At 41.6% G+C, this 20402-nt stretch overlaps 2 protein-coding genes across 12 annotated transcripts; both read right to left on the minus strand.

Moving 5' to 3' along the window:
* Positions 1-579: 579 nt before the first annotated feature.
* Positions 580-1468, minus strand: LOC147451466 (uncharacterized). Its single transcript, XM_086520626.1, has 2 exons — positions 1082-1468; positions 580-988 (listed from the first exon to the last, which is right to left on the minus strand). The coding sequence occupies exons 1-2, from the start codon at positions 1466-1468 to the stop codon at positions 716-718; spliced, it is 660 nt and encodes a 219-aa protein (XP_086376752.1). The 3' UTR covers positions 580-715.
* Positions 1469-12598: 11130 nt separating this feature from the next.
* On the minus strand, positions 12599-19504 carry LOC147451467 (uncharacterized). 11 transcript variants are annotated; one of them, XM_086520361.1, is made up of 4 exons: positions 16979-19504; positions 14776-14866; positions 13745-13785; positions 12634-13655 (listed from the first exon to the last, which is right to left on the minus strand). In XM_086520361.1, exons 1-4 carry the CDS (start codon positions 17004-17006, stop codon positions 13615-13617), a joined length of 201 nt encoding a protein of 66 aa, XP_086376487.1. In that variant the 5' UTR covers positions 17007-19504; the 3' UTR covers positions 12634-13614. The 11 variants fall into 11 exon arrangements, 1 of the variants encoding a protein (XP_086376487.1); XR_015189231.1 differs by lacking the exon at positions 14776-14866 and having other exon boundaries at positions 12632-13655; positions 13752-13800; XR_015189229.1 differs by lacking the exon at positions 14776-14866 and having other exon boundaries at positions 12632-13659; positions 13745-13800.
* Between the last annotated feature and the right edge of the window lie 898 nt (positions 19505-20402).

Below are 20402 nucleotides of genomic sequence, written 5' to 3' on the forward strand. Positions count from 1 at the left end.
ATGCATAGATACTCTTATCACTTAACCTTAATTGCGAGGTTTCCATTAAAGTTTAAACCTAAAAATGCAAGGTAGTCACTAAAGCTTATACCTAAGTGCAAAGTTACCATTAATGTTTAGCTTACGAGTGCAAATCTACCTTTGAAGCTTAACACTACAAGAGGTTGTGTGCTCTTGTGACGCTGTTAGCGACGGAAATACACTGGGTTTTTATAGCCCCCGGCGTCGCTAAAACCGTCGCTACAAGCGTCGCTACAAGAGCGTCGCTATATAGAGACGCTCATAGCGACGCTCATAGCGACGTTTACACAGAAGACTATAGCGACGCTCATAGCGACGCTACAGAGCCATAAATAGCGACGGTTATAGCGATGCCCGAGAGAATTTTTTTTTGGTGGCAGGGCATTGAATGCCGTGCCACCCATCAACCATATTGTACTTGATTCACTTTTTAAAAAAAGTGCAAGGGTAGATAATAGACCTAAAATAGTCACCCACAAGACGCATTGTTTGCAAAATTGACAATTGTACACATCATAGGCAAAATGAATTGATTGGCAAATGTAATAATGACAATTGTACAACATCATAGGCATAAAGAATTGATTGGCAAAAGGAACTGCGGTGACGAATGTAATAATATACATGGTTCAAAAAGACGTATAAAATCCGTCTCATGATACATAAGCTATGAGAAACCCTAAACTAATGCTATCTAGCTACAGCTAAACTGACGTCGTCTAGTCAGACGTCTCATCACGTCCAAGCGGCGTATCTGTCGGATTCTGCAAAAAAAGACAATAAGACAGCTTTCAGTAAGTATAAACATATAACAACATTTATAAAACAATACAAAAAATAGAAAAGAGTAAACCCTAATACTAAACATGCCGCCGTGAGAACTGAGAATGTCCATCAGGGCGTTTAAGCCCTTCCTGCCTGCGTACTCGCACTCGTACGGTGTGGGATCACGTCCTGTCATTGACCACTGTCAAAACATACAAAGATTTCATTATGTTAGAATTAAAAAACTCATAAACCCTAAACTATCGAACATAAAGAGCAATGCGAAAACACTTACAAAATCGGCCTCAAATGATGCCCATCCACCGCTCCCCAAGTGGTGCGAGCTCCCTGCCTCTACTCGCGCTCTGGCTTCATCCTTTTGTTGCTTCCACTTGTCGGGATTCTCGCGCGCTGCTTTCTTCGCATTCTTCCAATCTTTTTTGGCCAGCCAATCTGGCCTGTTCCACCCATTCTTGATTGCTTTTTGCACTTTGGAACGCTTGTGTTTGCAGTATTCGCGCATTCGAATCTTCATCAGGTCTTCATTGAAGCGCTGATCCCGTGTTGGAATGGGAAACTCATCATGAAGTATGCTGATGACTCTGTTTTTTAAATCACTTGGTACTTCACTCCATTTGTTTAGTATGTAGTGTCTAAACATCTGAGAGCAAAGACCACGCATGCGCGAGATCACCTTCTTGCCATCATCATCCATGATGATGCCGCCGCTGAAGTCGACGGAGTAAGATAAGCCCTCTGGCCGGTGACGCGTGAACCTGGGTGTCCCGGCAGGGGTCTCTAGCGGCGTGTCGATGGGGGTACGGACGTCAGGTGTCTCCACCGACGTCTGGGCCCCAAAGCGAGGAGTGTCGAGTGGGGTGGCTCCTGGCGGAGTAGGTAGAGGTGTGTAGCTTCTAGGAACAGTCAGCCGTGCAAAACCTGGCGTAGATGGCGATGCTGTGGCTGGTGTGGGGGCGGGCAAAGAAGGGGAGGGTAAAGAGCCTCGTCGAACACGAGGCGGTGTGGAGGCATCGGTGGTGGAATCCCCACAACAACCGCCACCGCCACCACTAGAGCGCCGGTGTCTAGACGAGTGTGAAGCTCGTCTCGTCGACGCCGAAGCTTCGGAGCGCGCCGAATGCTCCGAAAGAGAGGGAGATGCGGATGGAGTAGGAACACGCGATGATGCGCCAGAGCAATGACGCTCCACGTACCACTGTCTCTGCTGCGGTGACAAAGAAGAAAGAAACTCCTCATCATCCATACCTGCATTAAACACACGAATATTTAAACTTAATATTGAATGAATAGAGTAGACAATGACGCAAAGACCATTAAATACAATGACGTAATGACGCATATAAATACAATGACGCAATGAATTGAGTGATAGAAGAGGCAAGTCGAAAACTCAGAATTTTCAATCAAAAGATGTGAGCGCGAGTAGAAAAGAGTGTTATACACCATGGAAGGTACGTAGAGAGCCAGAGCTTTTACAACACGGAGCAAAATTGTTCAAATACAATATTTGTGGCTTTAAGAGATCTCTCTCTCATCCTCGCATAACTCAGCATAACTTCCTATATCTATATAGAGCTCTCCGTTTAAACACGTATCCTCTGTTTCATTTTGTAGCTCCTCTGCATGCACCCCATATAGAGTAGTAGCATCTTGATGCTCGTCTGGCACCACCGCAGCGGCTTCTGATTGAGAATATTCTCTGATCTCCTCCATTGATGCCGCTGTGATTGGCACATGGTAGCCTTCATACGTCCTTGCACTACGAGGGGCTACCTCTATGACGTACCACTAGTTTGATGTAGACTTTGTAGGATAAAATATTACCTGCCAGAGCCACATAACTTACATGAGAGCTTTCAAGCACATAACTTGTAAAAGGGGGATGTTAACTATTTACATACTTACTTGTTCACAATGCTCGGGTAGTACGAAAGTGTCTCTTAGGTCAGTCCATTTCTTAGTAGAATCCACCTCAAGAAAACCAGACTCTCCTCTACGCACAGTAGCGTTGCGACCCTCCGTGATTATCTTGAACCATTGCACGTCGAACAAGTTGACAAAAAATCCTCTGTAATCGATCCTCAAAATCTCTTGCAGCGTGCCGAAGTAAGTGAGTTCCGCCACCACAGGATCTGCATCAGAGGAACGTCGTCGACTAGACTGTTCAAATTTTGCCATGATTCCACAATCTTGAGTAAAACGCTTTTTGTCGATTCGTTCCACCCTAAAATGTCAACCTTTACACCATGCTGTTGTGTATGACTTATACTACAACGAACAAAGATTATGAGTGGCCGTTCAAATGTTTATAAATAAAGTCACTTGCTAGTCATACATTGCAAACTTACCTTGGTTGCGCAACCCCGAGAGTACTCCCACTCTTCCTCAGTCACTTCGTCACCGCATTGTTGTGCGCTTTTCAATTGGTTGTGCAACCATCTTAAGCTCATGAAGGTTGGTAGGCTCTCCAGAACCGCTGGATAGTGCATCGGTGGTCGTCTTCCTCGTCTCCACTCGATTCGTGCCCTTTGTCGCTCTTGCTTTGCATCCTCATATTGTGAAATCCACTTTTGCATCACTGGATTGTGAAGCATGCAAAATCGGTTGATTTTAGCCTCTAGATCTTCCGTCATCTTCTTCTCAACACCGAGATTGCACATGACAATCCCAGATATGCGCTCATCATCTATGGTTCGCCATAGCGTGTCCCGGGCTTTATCAAATCCGTCTAGCCACTCTCAAATGTACACTAGGGACTCTGATACCAACCAACCTTCTGCCATGCTACCCTCCGGACGTGCCTTTTGACGCACATATCCCTTAAGCGTTTTCATGAAACGTTCTAAGAAGAACATCCATCTGGAATGAACTGTGCCAGCTATTTCCACCGCATCAACTATGTGAACAAGAAGATGCACCTGAATGGTTAGCATGGTAGTAGAAAAATGTTTCTCAAACATGCACACAAGCTCCGTAGCATTTAGTTTGGCGAATGGTATGGAGTCTACGTTGATATCCTTTTGTGAGATCCATTGCACCAGCTTTGCAAGTTTGTAGATTGTGTTATGGATGTCGAGAGACAAACATCCCTCAATGGCAACCGGTAAAATAAACTGTAAAGTATGTGCAGCAATGATATTAAAGTCCACATTTTATGCAATGATATTAAAGTCCACTATGAACGTACCTGACACATTTTATGCCAATCGTGTGACTTCAAACCGGTAAGCTTTCCTTCTTTAGTAAAACACGTTCGGAGCGAGTGCATTACGCCAGTGGGGGTCCGCAAAGATCAAATGGTCTCTTTTACTTTGCGTTCTTGGGCTCCTGTGAAAATCCATGGTGCTTTAGGGAGTTTTATTGATCCATCAGACGCTGTTTGCGGCCAATATTGCTCCATACGATCCACATTTCTAAGGTCAACTATGGCTCCCAAAGTATCTTTCTTGCCGGTCAGATGGTCCCATAGTAGATTACCCACATTCTTGAATATGTGCATTGGATCGAGCAAGTGATTGATCATGAGTCGGGGCCAGTATGGTAACTCGTACCATAGAGATAGTCTCTTCATCCCTAGAGGCAATCCGTCATCGCACATCTCCTTCTGCTCTAACCATGCTTGTGCAGACATCCTTGGTGGCTCTCTTCCCAAAAAGCCGTCGCGTAAAACATGATTCTCTGGAAGATACGCTTGATGACCTTCGCAGATTTGCTTCTTCAGTGAGGGTGCCCTACGTGCATTCAGTCTAGGTCCACATGTGGCACATGCTCTGTATCCGCTTGTTTGAAGCCCTGCATGTATACACATGATAATAGATCAACTATGGGAAAAAACAAGATTTACAGTGTCTGAGTGAGGAGTGTCAATAGATCACCTGAGCATTCTGTTAGCTTGGGATAGTCATGCATGGTCCACATTAGAATGCCTCTGATCAAAGCATTCCATCGTCCTGTGTGTTGGCTCATATCCACCACCTCTATGCCAATCCACAATTGTTGTAGCTCTTCCAATAGTGGACGAAGATACACATCCATATTCCCCACTTTATATCGCCCTGGCACAATCAAGCTTAGCCATAGGTGCCCCTTCTTCGTAGTCAACCACGGGGGAATGTTGTAGTTGACGATGACAACGGGCCATACACTGTAAGATGTTGATCTTTGACCAAATGGATTTACGCCATCCATAGCCAGGCCTAAGCGCAAATTTCGAGCTTCCCTGGCAAAATCCGACCATGTTCTATCTATATGTTTCCAGGCTGCGCAATCTGCAGGAATTCGTAGCACACCATCCGAAGATTTATTCTCCTCATGCCATGATGCTAGGGCGGCCATGGACTTACATTCGAAGAAATGCTTGATGCGAGGAAGCAGAGGAAAATGTCGCAAAACATTTTGTGGAATTTTTGTCCCGTGGAGATCTACTCGATATCTTTCGGAATCACATTTCGGACACTTCTCCATGTCTATGTATTCCCCTCTGAAAAGAATGCAGTCATTAGGACAAGCGTGGATAGAATTGTAATCCATCCCCAAGTTTCGCAAAATCTTTCTTGCTTCATCTCGGGAATCTGGCATCACATTGTCAGCTGGTAGTATGTGCTCTTTAAGCAATCTACACAACATAAAAATACGATACAGTCGTGTAAAAATCTATCAGATCATTATACATTTAGAGTTTTATTAAAGTAAACTAATTGTAATAGATCACCTGAAAAGCGCTGTGACGCTAGTGTCACTCCATCCAAACTTTGTCTACATGTTGAGAAGAACCAGGAGTGCTTTCAATCTAATCTAATATAACATAAATCTAAATCTAACGTAAATTATGTTATATTAAAAACAAAGAACTAAACTAACAGGGATTATAAGAACCTTAAAACTAATTTAACACATAATTTTTCACATAACTCGGCAAGAGTTGGCATTCTCATCACTAAAGATGTGAGAGTTAACTTCCGGCGGTGACGCTGCCTCATCTCCATCCACATCTGACGACAGCAATTGGCCCTTTAGACCGTTCTTGCTCTTGTTACTAACTTTGAAGTTGATGTTGAATGACTAGAGGTTGTCTAGATGGTCATTGTGTCGGGGATGTAGTGACTCTTGCCGCCCTGAAGATCCACCTTCTTCCCTATCTTCTGAAGACATTTCACCAGTACTTTTGGATCGACGGAGCCCACCATGAGTGAAGGCAGCAATACCCTATATTCCATTGAGGGCTTTCTTCACCCGCTTCATGCAAGCATCGCAGTCTATGGAGACCTAAATCTAATCTAATATAACGTAAATCTAAATCTAGCGTAAATAAACGTAAATCTAGTTAAAAATAAACCTAAATCTAATCTAATTTAACTTAAATAAACCTAAATCTAATTTAACGTAAGTCTACATCTAACCTAATCTTTAACGTCTTTTAGGATAGTTTCCTACGACGTTATAACTCTCTTCTTCTTGTGTGTGTGCGCGTGTGTGGATGTGTGTGCCAATAAAAAGAGATAAATGGTATAACCTTTCTATCACCCATGCCAAGTATGATAGATTGATTATGCCATTTCCCTCTTGAATAATAGGTCTTGAGTTCACAGGTCTTGAGTTCAACTCCTCGTCGGCTAGATCTTTAGGTCTTAAATTTTAATTTGTTTCCTACGATGTTAAATTAGTTTCTCTCTCTTTCTCTCTCAATGTGTGTGCGTTTTTTTGGATCGTATGCATGTTTTCTCTCTCTTTTCCTCTCTCAATGTGTGCGTTTTTTGTTTATGCATGTTCTCTCTCTCTCTTTTCCTCTCTCAATGCGTGCGTTTTTTGTTTATGCATGCTCTCTCTCTCTTTTCCTCTCTCAATGTGTGTGTGCATTCTTTGTTTATGTATGTGTGTGTGCGTTTTTGTTTATGTTTGTACTCTCTCTCTCTCTCTCTCTCTCTCTCTCTCTCTCTCTCTCTCTCTCTCTCAAAAACACTATGTGTGTGTGTGTATGTGTGTGTGTGAGAGAGAGAGAGAGGGAGAGAGAAAGAGGGGAAGGGAACATGAGAATGAGGAGAGGGAAGGAGCATACCTGGCTCTCCTTCCTCTCCTCGTGTGTGTGTGTGTGTGTGTGTGTGTGTGTGTGTGTGTGTGTGTGTGTGTGTGGAGAAGAAAAAGAGAGAGAGAGAGAGAGAGAGGAAGAGCGTTACCTGCTCCTTGCTTGAGGGCGCCGAAAAACTCAGATCTGAGATCTAAGTTTTTGGGCGCGCTCGGTTATTTTTTTAGCCCAGCCGGCGTCGCTATGAGCGTCGCAAATTTCTTTGTAAATTTGCGACGCTCATAGCGACGCCGGGATTTTTTTTTTTGAGCGTCGCTGTGTGAGCATCGCTAATATGAATAGCCTCTTGTAGTGTAACTTTATGATGCATAGATACTCTTATCACTTAACCCTAATTGCAAGGTTTTCATTAAAGCTTAAACCTAAAAATTTAAGGTAGTCACTAAAGCTTACACCTAAGTGTGAAGTTACCATTAAAGCTTATCTTACGAGTGCAAATCTACCTTTGAAGCTTAACTTAATGATGCATAACTACCATTAATACTTAACCTTAATTCCAAGGTTACCATTAAAGCTTAAACCTAAAATGATGCACATAAACCTTCTTAGTATTAAAACACATGGATTAATTAAACCTACTAGAAATGAAGATTACCTCCTATAAACAAGAGGGAAGTGGGGTTGAAGTCCTTCTTGAAGAGATGTGAGGCTCAAAGAGGAAGGAAAGGGATTTAGGATGAAGAGGGAGGAGAGAGGAGCTTCTTCACAAAACCCTCAAGGGTTTGGCCTTCAAGAGAGGGAGAGAGCAAGAGCAAGGTTTAATGGAGACCTTGATTTACTTAAGCATAATCTTGAGCATGGCAAGTATGCAAGTAACTTAGCAATAATGTGTGTAAAATTACAAAGGAGAGGGGGTGCTTATATAGGAGATGGTGGGTATTCTTTTCTCAATTCCCATTGGACCCCAATTCTCTTCTCAATTCCTATTGGACCCCAATTCTCTTCTCAAATCCTATTGGACCCCAATTCTCTTCTCAATTGCTATTGGATCCCATTTCTCTTCTCAAATGCTATTGGACCCTAATTCTCTTCTTAATTCCTATTGGACCCCAATTTTTTTCTTAATTCTTATCTCTTAAATTTATCTTTCAATCAAGTTAATCCCTTTTTCTCCCAGTTCCCAACCTAGAGCAGTTCCCACGCGGCTTTTGACAAAGAAGTATAAAAATTATTTTAATCTTTTTGGAAAAATATAGGGATGACGTAATTTCTTATCCGGAATATCCTTGTCTTTTCATTCTGGAGTAAAGTCTCGTTGTCCGCATGACTTCTTTGTTGGTCTTGCTTTTTCTAATTAATTATTTTCTAGGCTGAAAAAAGTTTTGAATGGCTCTAGGGTTTAGGAAGGGACCAAACAGGCTGGATAGGAAAACGCCAATGTGCAAGAAGGTTACCGGCCAGCCTATTGCTACTACCTGGGAAGATTGACGAGAGCAACACCGAATCAGAGATGAAGATAGATATGTCTTATGGAATGCCCATGAACCATGGCAAGTCCACTGTATGATGTCTCATGAAACCACCAAGTAACCCCACAAGATAGAGGCTCATCTTGGGGCTTCGACTAGATTGCTATTAGATGGAAGCTTTAGATAACTCCTTGTCTCTGCAAAAGATGTGGTTGCAAATGTAGGCTCACAATGCCTGGAACTCCATTGGTGGATGCCTCATATTAGAACCCTTTGTCTCCATATTAATGGCTATTGATTGCTAAGAAGATGTAGATCCTGATGTGTTGCCAAAGATGTGTATAAATCATGACGGTGCAATGCCACTTTTGGAATGATGGAATTCTCCAAGTAGATGAGAGAGATGGGTCTTCAAACAACACTGAGACTCCAAAGCTAGTAGGCTAATCTGGATGGCGTCTCCCTCTATCATCATAGGCCGCTTACAAATCTTAATACTCGCAATCAACATCTTCATGTTTCTTGTCTTCAATGATGCAATCTGTCATGTCGAAGAAGTTATGACTGCAAATATCCATGCTAGGATTTCTTTTATGTCAAGATGGTCGAGTGCACACACCAAGTCAACTCTCCTCTCTCGCAGGCACACCACAAATGTAACTCCTGGTATAAAGTGTTTGCATTTCCTATGCTCAAGGTGCACAGTCCTACATGCGATGACAAGTCCTGCAACTCTTTGAGTGAGAGAAGCATCCTTGGACAAAACGCTATCAAACACTCAACGAAGATTTTTTTTTGAAAGATTAGCGGATTAATGCAACACCACAAAGCCCTGATACCAATGTCATATGCAATGGAATTGAAATGGTGAAGATCTAGGTTTTAGACTTCCACAAATCTTTACTTCTTTCCTTATGTTAATGATTGCTTTTAGCTAAAACGAGGGTTTCTTTTACTTTTTTGTAGAGGGAAAGAGAGAGAGAGAAAGAGAAGAGAAGATGACATCCGATGGGGTCTCACCCAACCCTATCAAGGGCCCCCCACATCGTGCCAATGTGGTATTTGCTTTTTGATTGGGTAAATGGAATGTACACACATGCAATACCCCAAGTGGAGACTCTACTGACTCAAAGGGTGATTGTCCCCTGAGTAACTCTTCAAGATGAAGCACCTCCGGGGCTAATTTGTTGCACCTTTGGATACTTCTCAATGTGGGATTGCAGATGGACACCAAGGGATAGATCTGTGGAGAATTGCACTTCTAATGTGAGGGGAATGAAGGGCTGAAAGCTGATTGACAAAATGCAAATCTAGCATGCACAATGCAACAAATCTATCGCGTAAACTAGAGCTAAAAATGAAAATCTTTATGAGACCAATGATGGACATCAATAGGAGCACTTGATGCAGAGAGAAAATGGCCAAAAAGAGGCTCCATGGGCTGCCGAAGTACTGGATGGCAATGGAAATTCTAGCAAGGCTAGATCCACGATCGAACGAGCGAAGGTCTGAAAACTAAAAATGCTAGGACTGATTTGCAGCAATAGGTAGCACTAGGGCTGATCTAGTGATTCAAGGCAAAGCGCATGCTGCTATTAAAAATTCCAAGCTTATCTAAGAAAAAACTCCAAGCTAAACTAGTTGTTGTTGCAGATGCACGAGGACTATAATTAGAGCTACATGAGGTGGTGTTGATAGACTTTGGGCATGCTGCACGGGTGGTGCAACCTCGACAAAGGCTTGATGACCACTATGTTGTAAGCTCAACCTTATGCACACATGAGCTCATCCAAGGATGCTGCAACCATTTCATTTATATATATGGAGCCTTGGAATCCCCTTCATCTAGCACCTTGGTCACAATGCATGTGACAATGACATCTATACTGTCAACCTCTCCAACAAGAAATATTTGGATGGCTCGACCCTTACTGACTCAACTAAGAACCTCCTCAAAGGCATGCTCAATAAGGACCCCAGAATTGCATCACCCTCCAGCATAATCCTTGGATTTTCCTCAACGTCTTGAAATGTGATGAGAAGCCTAGTGTTGATACCTTGAACCATGTTAAGAAGAGCCCCACACCAAATGTTGGTAGCATAATCCACACCACTGTAATGAGTAAATTTGATGGCCGTCCTGTATCAACTCCAGCTGTTGTAGCTATGCAACCCAAGGAGGCAAATAAAGAAACTATAATTCCCAATTCCCTAAACCATAATATTGTTGAGAAACAGTATACAAAATGTAGGTGGAATAAATATGTGCATCACGTTGAGGACACTTGCGCATCAGTTGCATCGCCTCAAGTTGTACAACCAAAGGTAAAGAAAGAGCCTATAGTCTCCAATACTCCAGCCATACTCATGAACCACTAATAATTATACCAATATCTTCCACTAAGAATGCCATGCCACTTAGTGTCACACTAGCACGGCAAAATATCTATATGCTGGGAAGTGGTAATACCATTGCAAACAACAAGGTGAAGGTCTCTCAAGTTTACAAGGGTAAAGCAACAAAGTCAAGTTGAACTACCAACAAGGTTGAAGGTCTCTCAAGTTTACAAAGGTAAAGCAACAAAGTCAAGTTGAACTACCATCAACGGAATTGGTGAGTCAAGGCTCATGAAAGAGGTTGGTTGCCATACCCACCACCCCAGTAACACCTACAGAGTGCTTCCTCCTTGCAACTGCTAGCATTAATTGAAGCAATATCTAATTAGATATGATGACACAATGAAGTGGACATGTGGAATCTCTATGGGATCAAAACTTTGGTCATGTACATCAAAGTCGGACGGGATGCATCCTACAAAAGGTGAGCACCAATATATGGAACTAAAAAGGTTGTGTGGGGAGAGGTAGCAACTCAAAACAACATATTGAAGCTTTAATTAATGATGCAATACTACTACTAATACCATTTGATAAACATACTATAGAGTCTACTTGCATTAATGCGGCAACAAAAGTTGACTCATTTCAGTAAGTTTGGACTAATTGGCATGTACTCATTTGATGTTGCACGATTAGTAATGAAAGATCCAAAAGTGGTAGAAATCCATGTATATTCAATTATATGCCCGTCCTATAGATCTCTCCAAGCTTCAGGCCTTGAGAGTTACTTGATTTATCCTTCAACAAGCTCACAGAATCTATACCCGTAGAGTTGGGAAGCTTAACACTAGGTTGGTAACCTAACAGGACATAAAAGTGTCCTTTCAGGGTTTTGAAAAAAACCTCCAAAACCATAGTAGATCCACTCATTTTGTAAAATCCTTTCATGAGGTTATAGTTCAAGGCCTACTATACATGGAAAAAATAGAAAACTTGTAAAATTTATCATCTTTTGGTCACACCAAGCCTCCAAAGTTGATGGACTAGTGCATTTTCATCAAAACAGTCATTTCTTACGTTTTGTTGCATAAAAATAAGATTAGGGATTTTTGTAGGACTTGAGATAAATTCCCTAGTTAACTTCAATGGGTTGGTGATCAGAACATATGATTGCTTCTCACTCACTTTTTCTTTTTGCCAAAATAAATAGGTACAAAAAAGTTGAATTTTTACCATTCTGCAAACCTATCATCAAAGTTTCTATAGCCACACTCAATACAAATAATATATGCATGTTTTCTTAGTTTCCTATTGTCCTTTATGTTCATAAGGAGCCATGGAGCATGTCAAAAGAATAATACATTTCTTACCAAGGGGAATCTTGGGGACAAAGATGAAGTGTTAAATATAGCAAGCATGAAAAAACTGGGTTCAACATTATGAGTTGTAGAATCCCGTAGAAACTATTTAATATCTAGCCAAATTTGATCCTTATGACTAGATATGGTTACTACCTACAAAATGCATGTAGTTGTCACAAGAAACTAACAATATTGAAAAAGCTATACTTGATATATTAGAATGTTTCGTTTTCTTCTATAATTGAAAAAATCAACCATCGTTGTGTACTATGAAAAATAGGGTATTAGGTGCCCCAAAACTCAAGGAATATTAGCTTTATGTTACAATATGCGACATAGAAAATAAAAAATGCATTTGGATATCATGAAATCCACCAAAAAAATCATAGAAGAGCTAAAATTGGCTAAAAAACAGGATTTGACAATTTTTGTAATTTGGTCATAACTTACAACTTTAATATTTATTTCTCCCTAAAAGCATCATGACATGTTGAGGACTACTAAAGATAGTTCTCTAGCATTATAGACCTCACAAACATGAATTCTAGAGTGGTATAGTTGCAAAAAGTTGAAAAAAGTCAAAAACAGGACCTGTTTTCTCACACAGTTTAGGTTGTGAAATGTTGTGCAAGGACAATGTTAAAGATAGAATTGATATTCCAAAAAAATGTCGTGTTTTTTTCAGCTCATGAGACAAATTTCTAGATAGATAGCACCTCAAAATCCATTTTGAAACTCTTGACATAATTCAAGGAAAATGGTCACTTAACAGGACATAAAAGTTTCCCAGGACATAAAAGTGTCCCATTACCAACCTAGTGTTAAACATGCTTGCCAAGTTCAATGTTTTCTTCAATTAGGGGCTCTCCGGAGAGATACCTGCAAGAACACAACTAGGAGACCAGAGCAGCTTCTTGGGAGAGAATAACAAGCTATGTAGCTTTCCCAAGCCTGATCCCTACCCAACCAACCAAGACATTGCAGATGAACCAAGACATTGCAGATGACAAGCATCTTCACCGGAATTTTGTAGAACAGATGCAAGGCTGAGAATCTACACAAGGATTTCTGTTGGGTTTGTTGTTGATTTTGCATGCACCATCATCACGCTTCATGAAAATTGTTGATCATGCAAAAGTACATCTTGAGTACAAACAACAAAAGATGCAAATCAATCTTGTTCGGGTGAAGGGCTTCAAAATGGAACCTGATACTCCCATGGTGCCATACCTAGAAGAGAGATGGCTAGAACCCAAATAATCATTACTTCTAGAGATGGATACCCCTAAGAATAGCTGTGAGGAAGACGGAGGTTGGAGGATAATTTGAAGGAATTATCCTAGGAGCTGCGCATAGGAGCTCAGAAAGCCTCATTAGCAAGGTGAAATAGAGAATTTGTTGCTGCATTTCGAGCATAAAAGCCCATGAAGTGAGACACAAAAGATTGGTTTGTCTCACTAGTAAGCTTGCAAGTGAGAATAGCATTCCAAAAATCATCCTTGCCTCTTTTTGCACTTCCACTTCCTATCTCTACATGGCCAACAAACTCAATGTGATGTATGAACATTTTATCAATGCTTTTGTCCATCTTGACAAAGCTAGTAAGGCTTGAGGACTACCGACATTGAGTCTGCTCTGCTGCAACGTTTAAACTACCTGCCTAAAGCAAACAATGTAGAGAAAAATTAAGAGAAGCACGCATCAACCCCCAAAAAAATACTAAAAAAGAAGTGTAATGAAAATACCAATTACAATAAGAATAGCTGCATATGTCACGTAGCATGCCCTTCCATCTTAGCACCTTAAAAAGCAATCAAATGGCATGCGGTGAGTATCTTCACAACTGCCACAAAATAACAACATTTTGGTTGGTTTCATGCATCTGAATATTATACATTAAACCCTAGCGGCACGCCCTCCGACAAGAATTTACTCGAAGAAAACACCATGCGGATCCTTTGTCTCCATAACAAGCTTGAGCAGATGGCAAAAATATTCAGCATGTTCAAATTAACCTAAAGAAAGTAAGAATCATGCCTTGCATTGCCTGTAGCAACTTTTGATCTTGGATTGACAAAGAAATTAGATCGGACGTGACGGATCCTACCTGACATGTTTCCAAAGGTTGAAATCAAGCAAAAACTCTGACAATCATCATAGCATGTCCAACAATCCCACATTCATGTTTGAGTGCTCAAAATTTTGTAGGACTGGCTCCTTGGCACATCATACTTTTTTTCTCACTAAGAAGATGGCACTGAGCCTGCAAGACTTATAATAGTAGCAGATAAGTAAAAAAGATGATCTACTCAAAGGGGGAGAGCAACAAAACAATTGGATGCAAAATGGAGTCCGTGCACCAATGCACTGTAAATAAAATGTGAGCTTGCATAGGAGCAGAAAGAATATTGCAAAAGAGAAGGGTTGAAAAAAGGGTCTCCAAATGTGAAATGTTAAGGTACCAAGGTGTTACAAGTACAAAAACACTAGCTTATACATTTTATGGGATTTCAAAAACCACGGTAAATAGAGAGCGGCACCCATTTATGCTTAGATATATATCTTGCAAATACTTCATGCAAAGCATGTGTAATCCAAGACTACTAGATCAAAATGATGCAATGTATACGGTAGGAAAAAGGGTGCTGTACAAGAACGTGATAGACAACGTCCACAACATATCGCTAATACGCTACACGATCTTAAAGGGGAAGCTAGAGAATGTAACAAATGCAAGAAGACACCTTAAATGGCGAAAATTAGAAAGATGGCGCACATAAAAAATTGACTGAAATGATTCTTTATGTCCCTTCCAAGCCAAGCTGCACAGCTTTTAGTAGACCACTTCGCACCAAGAAAGCTATAAGCTACAAGTCACGAAGGAACAAAATGATGTTAAGACACAGTGACTAGGGTCATAAAGCACAATCAAATCTACAAAGAAGCAAGCCTTCCTTCATAATTATGCATATCTGAAAAAACAAAGGATGTCTCCAGCTAGCGACATCCTTTGCAAAATCGAGCAATGGTGTGAAATATTCTCCATGCAAAAGTTCGACACACAGTTAAAGCACCTCATAAGCCAAATCAACAAGTAGTTAAAATTCCTTTCAAGAGCATGTAAGATGTCAAGCTAGCTAATCCAAAATTTGTTATCTCCTCATACCATGCCATTATCAATACAATATAGAAGGGTTGAAAAGCAAGTGAAAATCCAGGCTAGAACATAAATTATAGTGAACATGTATCACCACTTTACAAAAATGTATACCCTAATAGGCTCTCCATTACAAACAACATCAATTACTCAAAGTAAAATTGCAAGATCCCTAAAAAATGAACAGCTAAATTTCACATGCAATGTCCAAAGGAAAGACTTTCTCTAGTTCTTCAGAAAGGATAATAGTGAAGTAATAATTAATCTGGTTTTCTGGCAAAAAACATAGAATGAGACTATAGAGCAATGCAAAATAACTGTTATGCAAGGAAGTGTATCCAAAAGAGACCCATCACGCACAAGTGAAAGAGCTTCCACATGGCCTCACTACATGGTAGACATGCACCGCCCAAAGTATAGGAAGTGATTTGACTAAATTTATTGGATTTAAAACAAAATGAAATGGCATGGATCAGGCTAGCTATAGAGGTAGGAGTTAACCACAAATGTGTTCAAGTAGTAATTCTCAAAGTTTGAAAAATGAACGTATGTGCCCTCTCATTGAAGCATCACATGAGACGAAAGAGTGCAACATCAAACGAAACGTGTTGGGGCAAGCTTATGGGAGTAGGATAGGATCTGTAGGGGGGTTACCAAGGAGGGGTTGGGAAGTTGAATGTAGTTGGGTTACCAAGGAGGGGTTGGCAAGTTGAATGTAGTTGGGTTACCAAGGAGGTGTTGGCAAGTTGGATATGGAACATGCAAAACGATAAAGTGCACTGAGCAAACTCAGACCTACAAACATGCCTAAAATGATTTGACAAGAATGTCAACATGAAATCAGAAACTAGAAACTCTGGAAGCATGCTGGCTCTAAAGATGACCATCCAAGGAGATCCCTTGCCCAATCAAAAACAAGGAATGACCATAAATAAATGACTACACACATATGAAAAATAAGATGATTCTTTAGTGTCATCAACGTTGATTTGGAAGAAGGGATTGCACACAATTTCACTCCCAACTACTCTGCATCATCCAATAACTCAAAGCAACAATAAAGCTTGCACGTCCTTTGAAATGAAGCCTACCAAAACCAGTCTTCATCCTCACTCTGTCACACCATGATCGACAAGAGGTCAAAAGGATAAACAATTCTTATGAAAACTACACACAACCTACCATGCAAGATCCTGAGTGTATCCGAGAGCCCAAGAACTAACCTTCATCAACAATGTGTAATCTAAAAATTTCTTTCTTGATCATGACACAGAAACCTATTTTTCTTTGAGGTAAATAGTGGTATTGAGGTAGCCATGTTGGCACCAGCCTCTAGAAATAGTAATATGATAGATATACATCACAAAAAGCACAAGGGAGTGTGTGTAAAGGCATACATCCTGCTAGCACTTTTTGGATCTCCAACCAATGAAACAATTGTCACAAGCCTCTGACTAAAGAAGCTAGCAAGCCTCAAGCCACATAAATTTTTGACATGATATACCACCAAACTCAAGAATGAAAGCTACTCTTGGTAGTGCCCAAAGACTTTAGCAAAATAACTATGAGAGAAGCTATCTTCCAACAAAAATACACCTGGCAAAGGTGGCAGCAAACACATAAAAATAGGTTCATCCAGCACGCAAACCATGTAACAACTTAAGATCACAACAAATACAAAAATAGTGCTCACAAAGCCAGATTTTTCTACATCTTACAATCCAATTGAAAAACCACCTAATCCTGGTTCAAACAACGATGAGCAGAGTGCCCATGCCCTACACTAAAATTACACATTTGAAGGAATATTATCGAGAAATACCAGAAGAGCTTGGTTGTCCATAATCCATTAAAGCCAAGACAACATGAGCTGGCGAGGATGGTTTGAAGCTTGTGATGCGTCCATCAGTATTATCAGGCTACCTCGAGGGAGGGGGGGTGGCACTGTGAAAGTACAAGTTCCAAAGGCCCAACTTCTTTCCAAGGCTCAAGTTGAAAAGTCACACCTCCAAGATCATCACCTTTCTGCACACTCCTTCTAAAGGAGGGACTCTCTTTTCAACGTACTCTTTGCTACTACTTGAGCCATTTGGAGACCATGACAACACAGATTTCGTGTGATGCTCACCGTTTGGGTCCAAGTCTGTCTTTCCTTTGACTATACTTGACATTTTCACCAATTTCCTGCCTTAGTAGTTCTTTGAAGGATCACTGAAGGGCCTTTCCAGGATGCCTCCACAATTTCCTGTGTATGTATGATGTTTAAGCCTCATTGGGGTTGAATTTCACGGATGCAGTGTTGCTTGAATAAGCGCCTTCATACATGATGTCATTACAGTCGTTAACCGTCAATTCTTTTGTCGATGGGCCACCTCTCTGAATCTCACTCCATTTACATGAAATGGAGATTGTTCACATGGGAGACGAGGATGAAAAATTTTCTTCACATGGAAATGACACAGGAGGAGAAAACAATGACGTTGATCGATGGTTTCCATTTTCTTGGCTGGCTCACTTGTCACAAGGAGGAAGCAGGTGCTCTGTTAGGTCTATGGAGGAAAAACAACAGAGACATTCATGATAAAAAGGATGCAATTTTCTAGATTAGAAAATCATGTACAAAGAGCCTCACATATAGGCATACATAAGGGTGTAGCTTATTGACACATAGGCTGCTAGGTGGCTGACATGCATGGAGTCTTTGGGTTTCCTTACACATGTCTGTCAAGCTTAGAGGGGTTGCACACACAAGTGATTGCTCAAGTTGGGCTGATCCTAACAAGCACCCCCTTCAACCAAACTTTGGGTATGCTATCACAAAATCACATAGGGTCTACAATGTCAGTGATGAGTTCTCTTGGATACAACATGGCGGTTCTCTCTGGGTTTAGCACTTCACGGTTCCATCGGATACATCATGGCGATTCTCAGAGGATTCAGCACTCACGGTTCTCTCGGATACATTCATCGTACAAAGAAAAGTAGACCAATCATGAAAATGGAGGCAAGGTCTTACCTCCAGCTTTCTATGTTCTTTAGCCGGGGCAGTGTCTAGTCCTTTTACAATGTTGTACAACTCAAAAAATTGGGTACTTTATTAACAAGTTTTTGAGCATACGCCCTACGCACTTGATTGATGTTGTCTTCATTGCCGCTGTCTTCATTGGGTTCGAAATCGAGTGGCCACATCTCTTCAGATTATTGTAGAGAAGCCGACTTGCTATGCCAATGTTCTTGGCCTTGCTGACAGCTTGACATCTCCACATCATCATCCTTTTTTATGAAGCTTCTGGGTAATTGAAAGTGCCAAGTGCTTTGCGAGAAAATGAGCATCGGAATTGGGCTCAACAATAAAACCTTTGAAGCCTTTCGTGGGAACAAAGCCTTGAAGTTAAAATGACTTATAAGCTTATAAAATTTAAAAGAAATACAAATTACATGTGTGAATACAACAGAGGGATAATTGGATTGTGACACGTGCACGCAGGAGCAGGAATGTGTGATGGGGACCACCGGCTTGGACTGGTTGGCGATGTCGGATGAGCCTAATGCATGGGTTGTAAACATTGGCCGTGAGAAATCATTGGTAAAAGTCAAAAGTGATGAGTGGATTGCCCCCTCAACCGGGGTGTGCTCGGCAACGACAGGATTTGATGGCCATCCACCAATCAAGGGGCGTCGAAAGTGTCACACAAAAGGCAAGGAAACTTCACGGATGGCAGCAGAATGGCAAGGCAAAAAATTGCCCGTCCCAATGTCTACGGATAGGCATTCTCTTGCGTTGCCCGTCCAAAACAAGTTTTATAAAATTTTCATAGAAATTCAATATATATTTATTAAAATTTATATTATGAATTTTAGCACGGTGAGTCGGAGTGACTAGTGGCTATGCCTATTGTGCAACACTGGTGGCTTGTAAGTTGTCCTTTCCAAGTGGGAAACCCGGTCGTAGGATAAAAAAATCGTACCCTGGTAACTGGCTGAGCCGAAGGCCGGAGCCGAAGGCCGAGCCTCGAGGCCTAAACTTTTTGCCGCCTCAGAATTCTGCTTCACCTGGGTCCTGCACATCGCGCGAGCGTCGAGTCGTCGATTGAGGATTCCGGAGTCCGCGGCGCTCGGCTGAAAATAGAAACACGAGTGTGTGTGTGTGTGTGTGTGTTTGGTGGGGTGGGGAGGGGAGGGGAGGGGAGGGGGGGCAAGGAGGCATTCAATGCGGGAACGAAAGAGGTTTATAGAGACCAATTATTGCCGCCTCAGGTTGGACTTCAAATGCATGCCAGTAAAGTGGCGAGTTGCAGGGGTGAGTGCAGGCAAAATTGGCGAAGCCACAGCAGGGCTGCAGGGCATGTGTCGGTCGGCTGTGTGCAGTCGGGGCAGGGACTCGTGAGTAAATTTGACGAACTGTTGTAGGTTCGCAGTTGATGACAAGTTGGTGCGGCATGAGATAGCAATGAGCAGCGCTTTGTGGCAGGTGACGGTTGACTGCCTGTGCATGCACCAGAAGACACAAACCGACGATGACAAAGGTAGTTAGAGCAGTGTAATACAGGCTACGGTAGACTTAGTGCGTCCGGATCTGGGAAAGCAGATGCTTGTGGCCGCTTATGGGGTAGGGAATGGACGCTAAGAATGGACACTTAGCGTCCATTCCTCCTAAGTGTCCATTTCTCATAATACTAGAGACCCCTTGGCTACTGGCGGAGGCTGGGAGCCATGGGGGAGCAGATATTATGAGTGAATGGACAACTAAGTGTCCATTCCCGATCGTCAAGGGTCCGGGGGAGGGGGGCCAATAGAGCCAGCATTACTTAGTGCACTTAGTGATGCACGCGAGCGCTCAGTCGTAGTGTTAACCTGCATATGGCGCAAAGGTTAGATTATGGGAGGAAATTTACATTATGCATGCTGAGGTGTCATCACCTCATCAATTTCAGAGAGATGACTTGCCCTTACTCCACTCGTTGTTGCAGGTTTGGATTACGGGCTGAAAATTTGACGCATGCGGGGATGATTATGGGCACTGACTTGGCATGCAATCATTGGCAATGATTGGAGAACCTAGACGATGATTCCGCATGCTGAGCTCCCGAGGAGGTCACCTATTAAAAATGTAACCTATCACGTGAGTTCCACAAAAGGGTATTTAAAGTTCTTGAAACTTACAAAAATATATATACAGAAGGGTATTATTTTTTCAAATTTGAAAAAAACTTGCAGATTTTAAAAGAAAAAGGTACATTATATTC

The sequence above is a fragment of the Adiantum capillus-veneris genome, chromosome 9 (genome assembly GCF_014529385.1).
Source record: "Adiantum capillus-veneris isolate H3 chromosome 9, ASM1452938v2, whole genome shotgun sequence".
Classification (NCBI taxonomy): Eukaryota; Viridiplantae; Streptophyta; class Polypodiopsida; order Polypodiales; family Pteridaceae; genus Adiantum; species Adiantum capillus-veneris.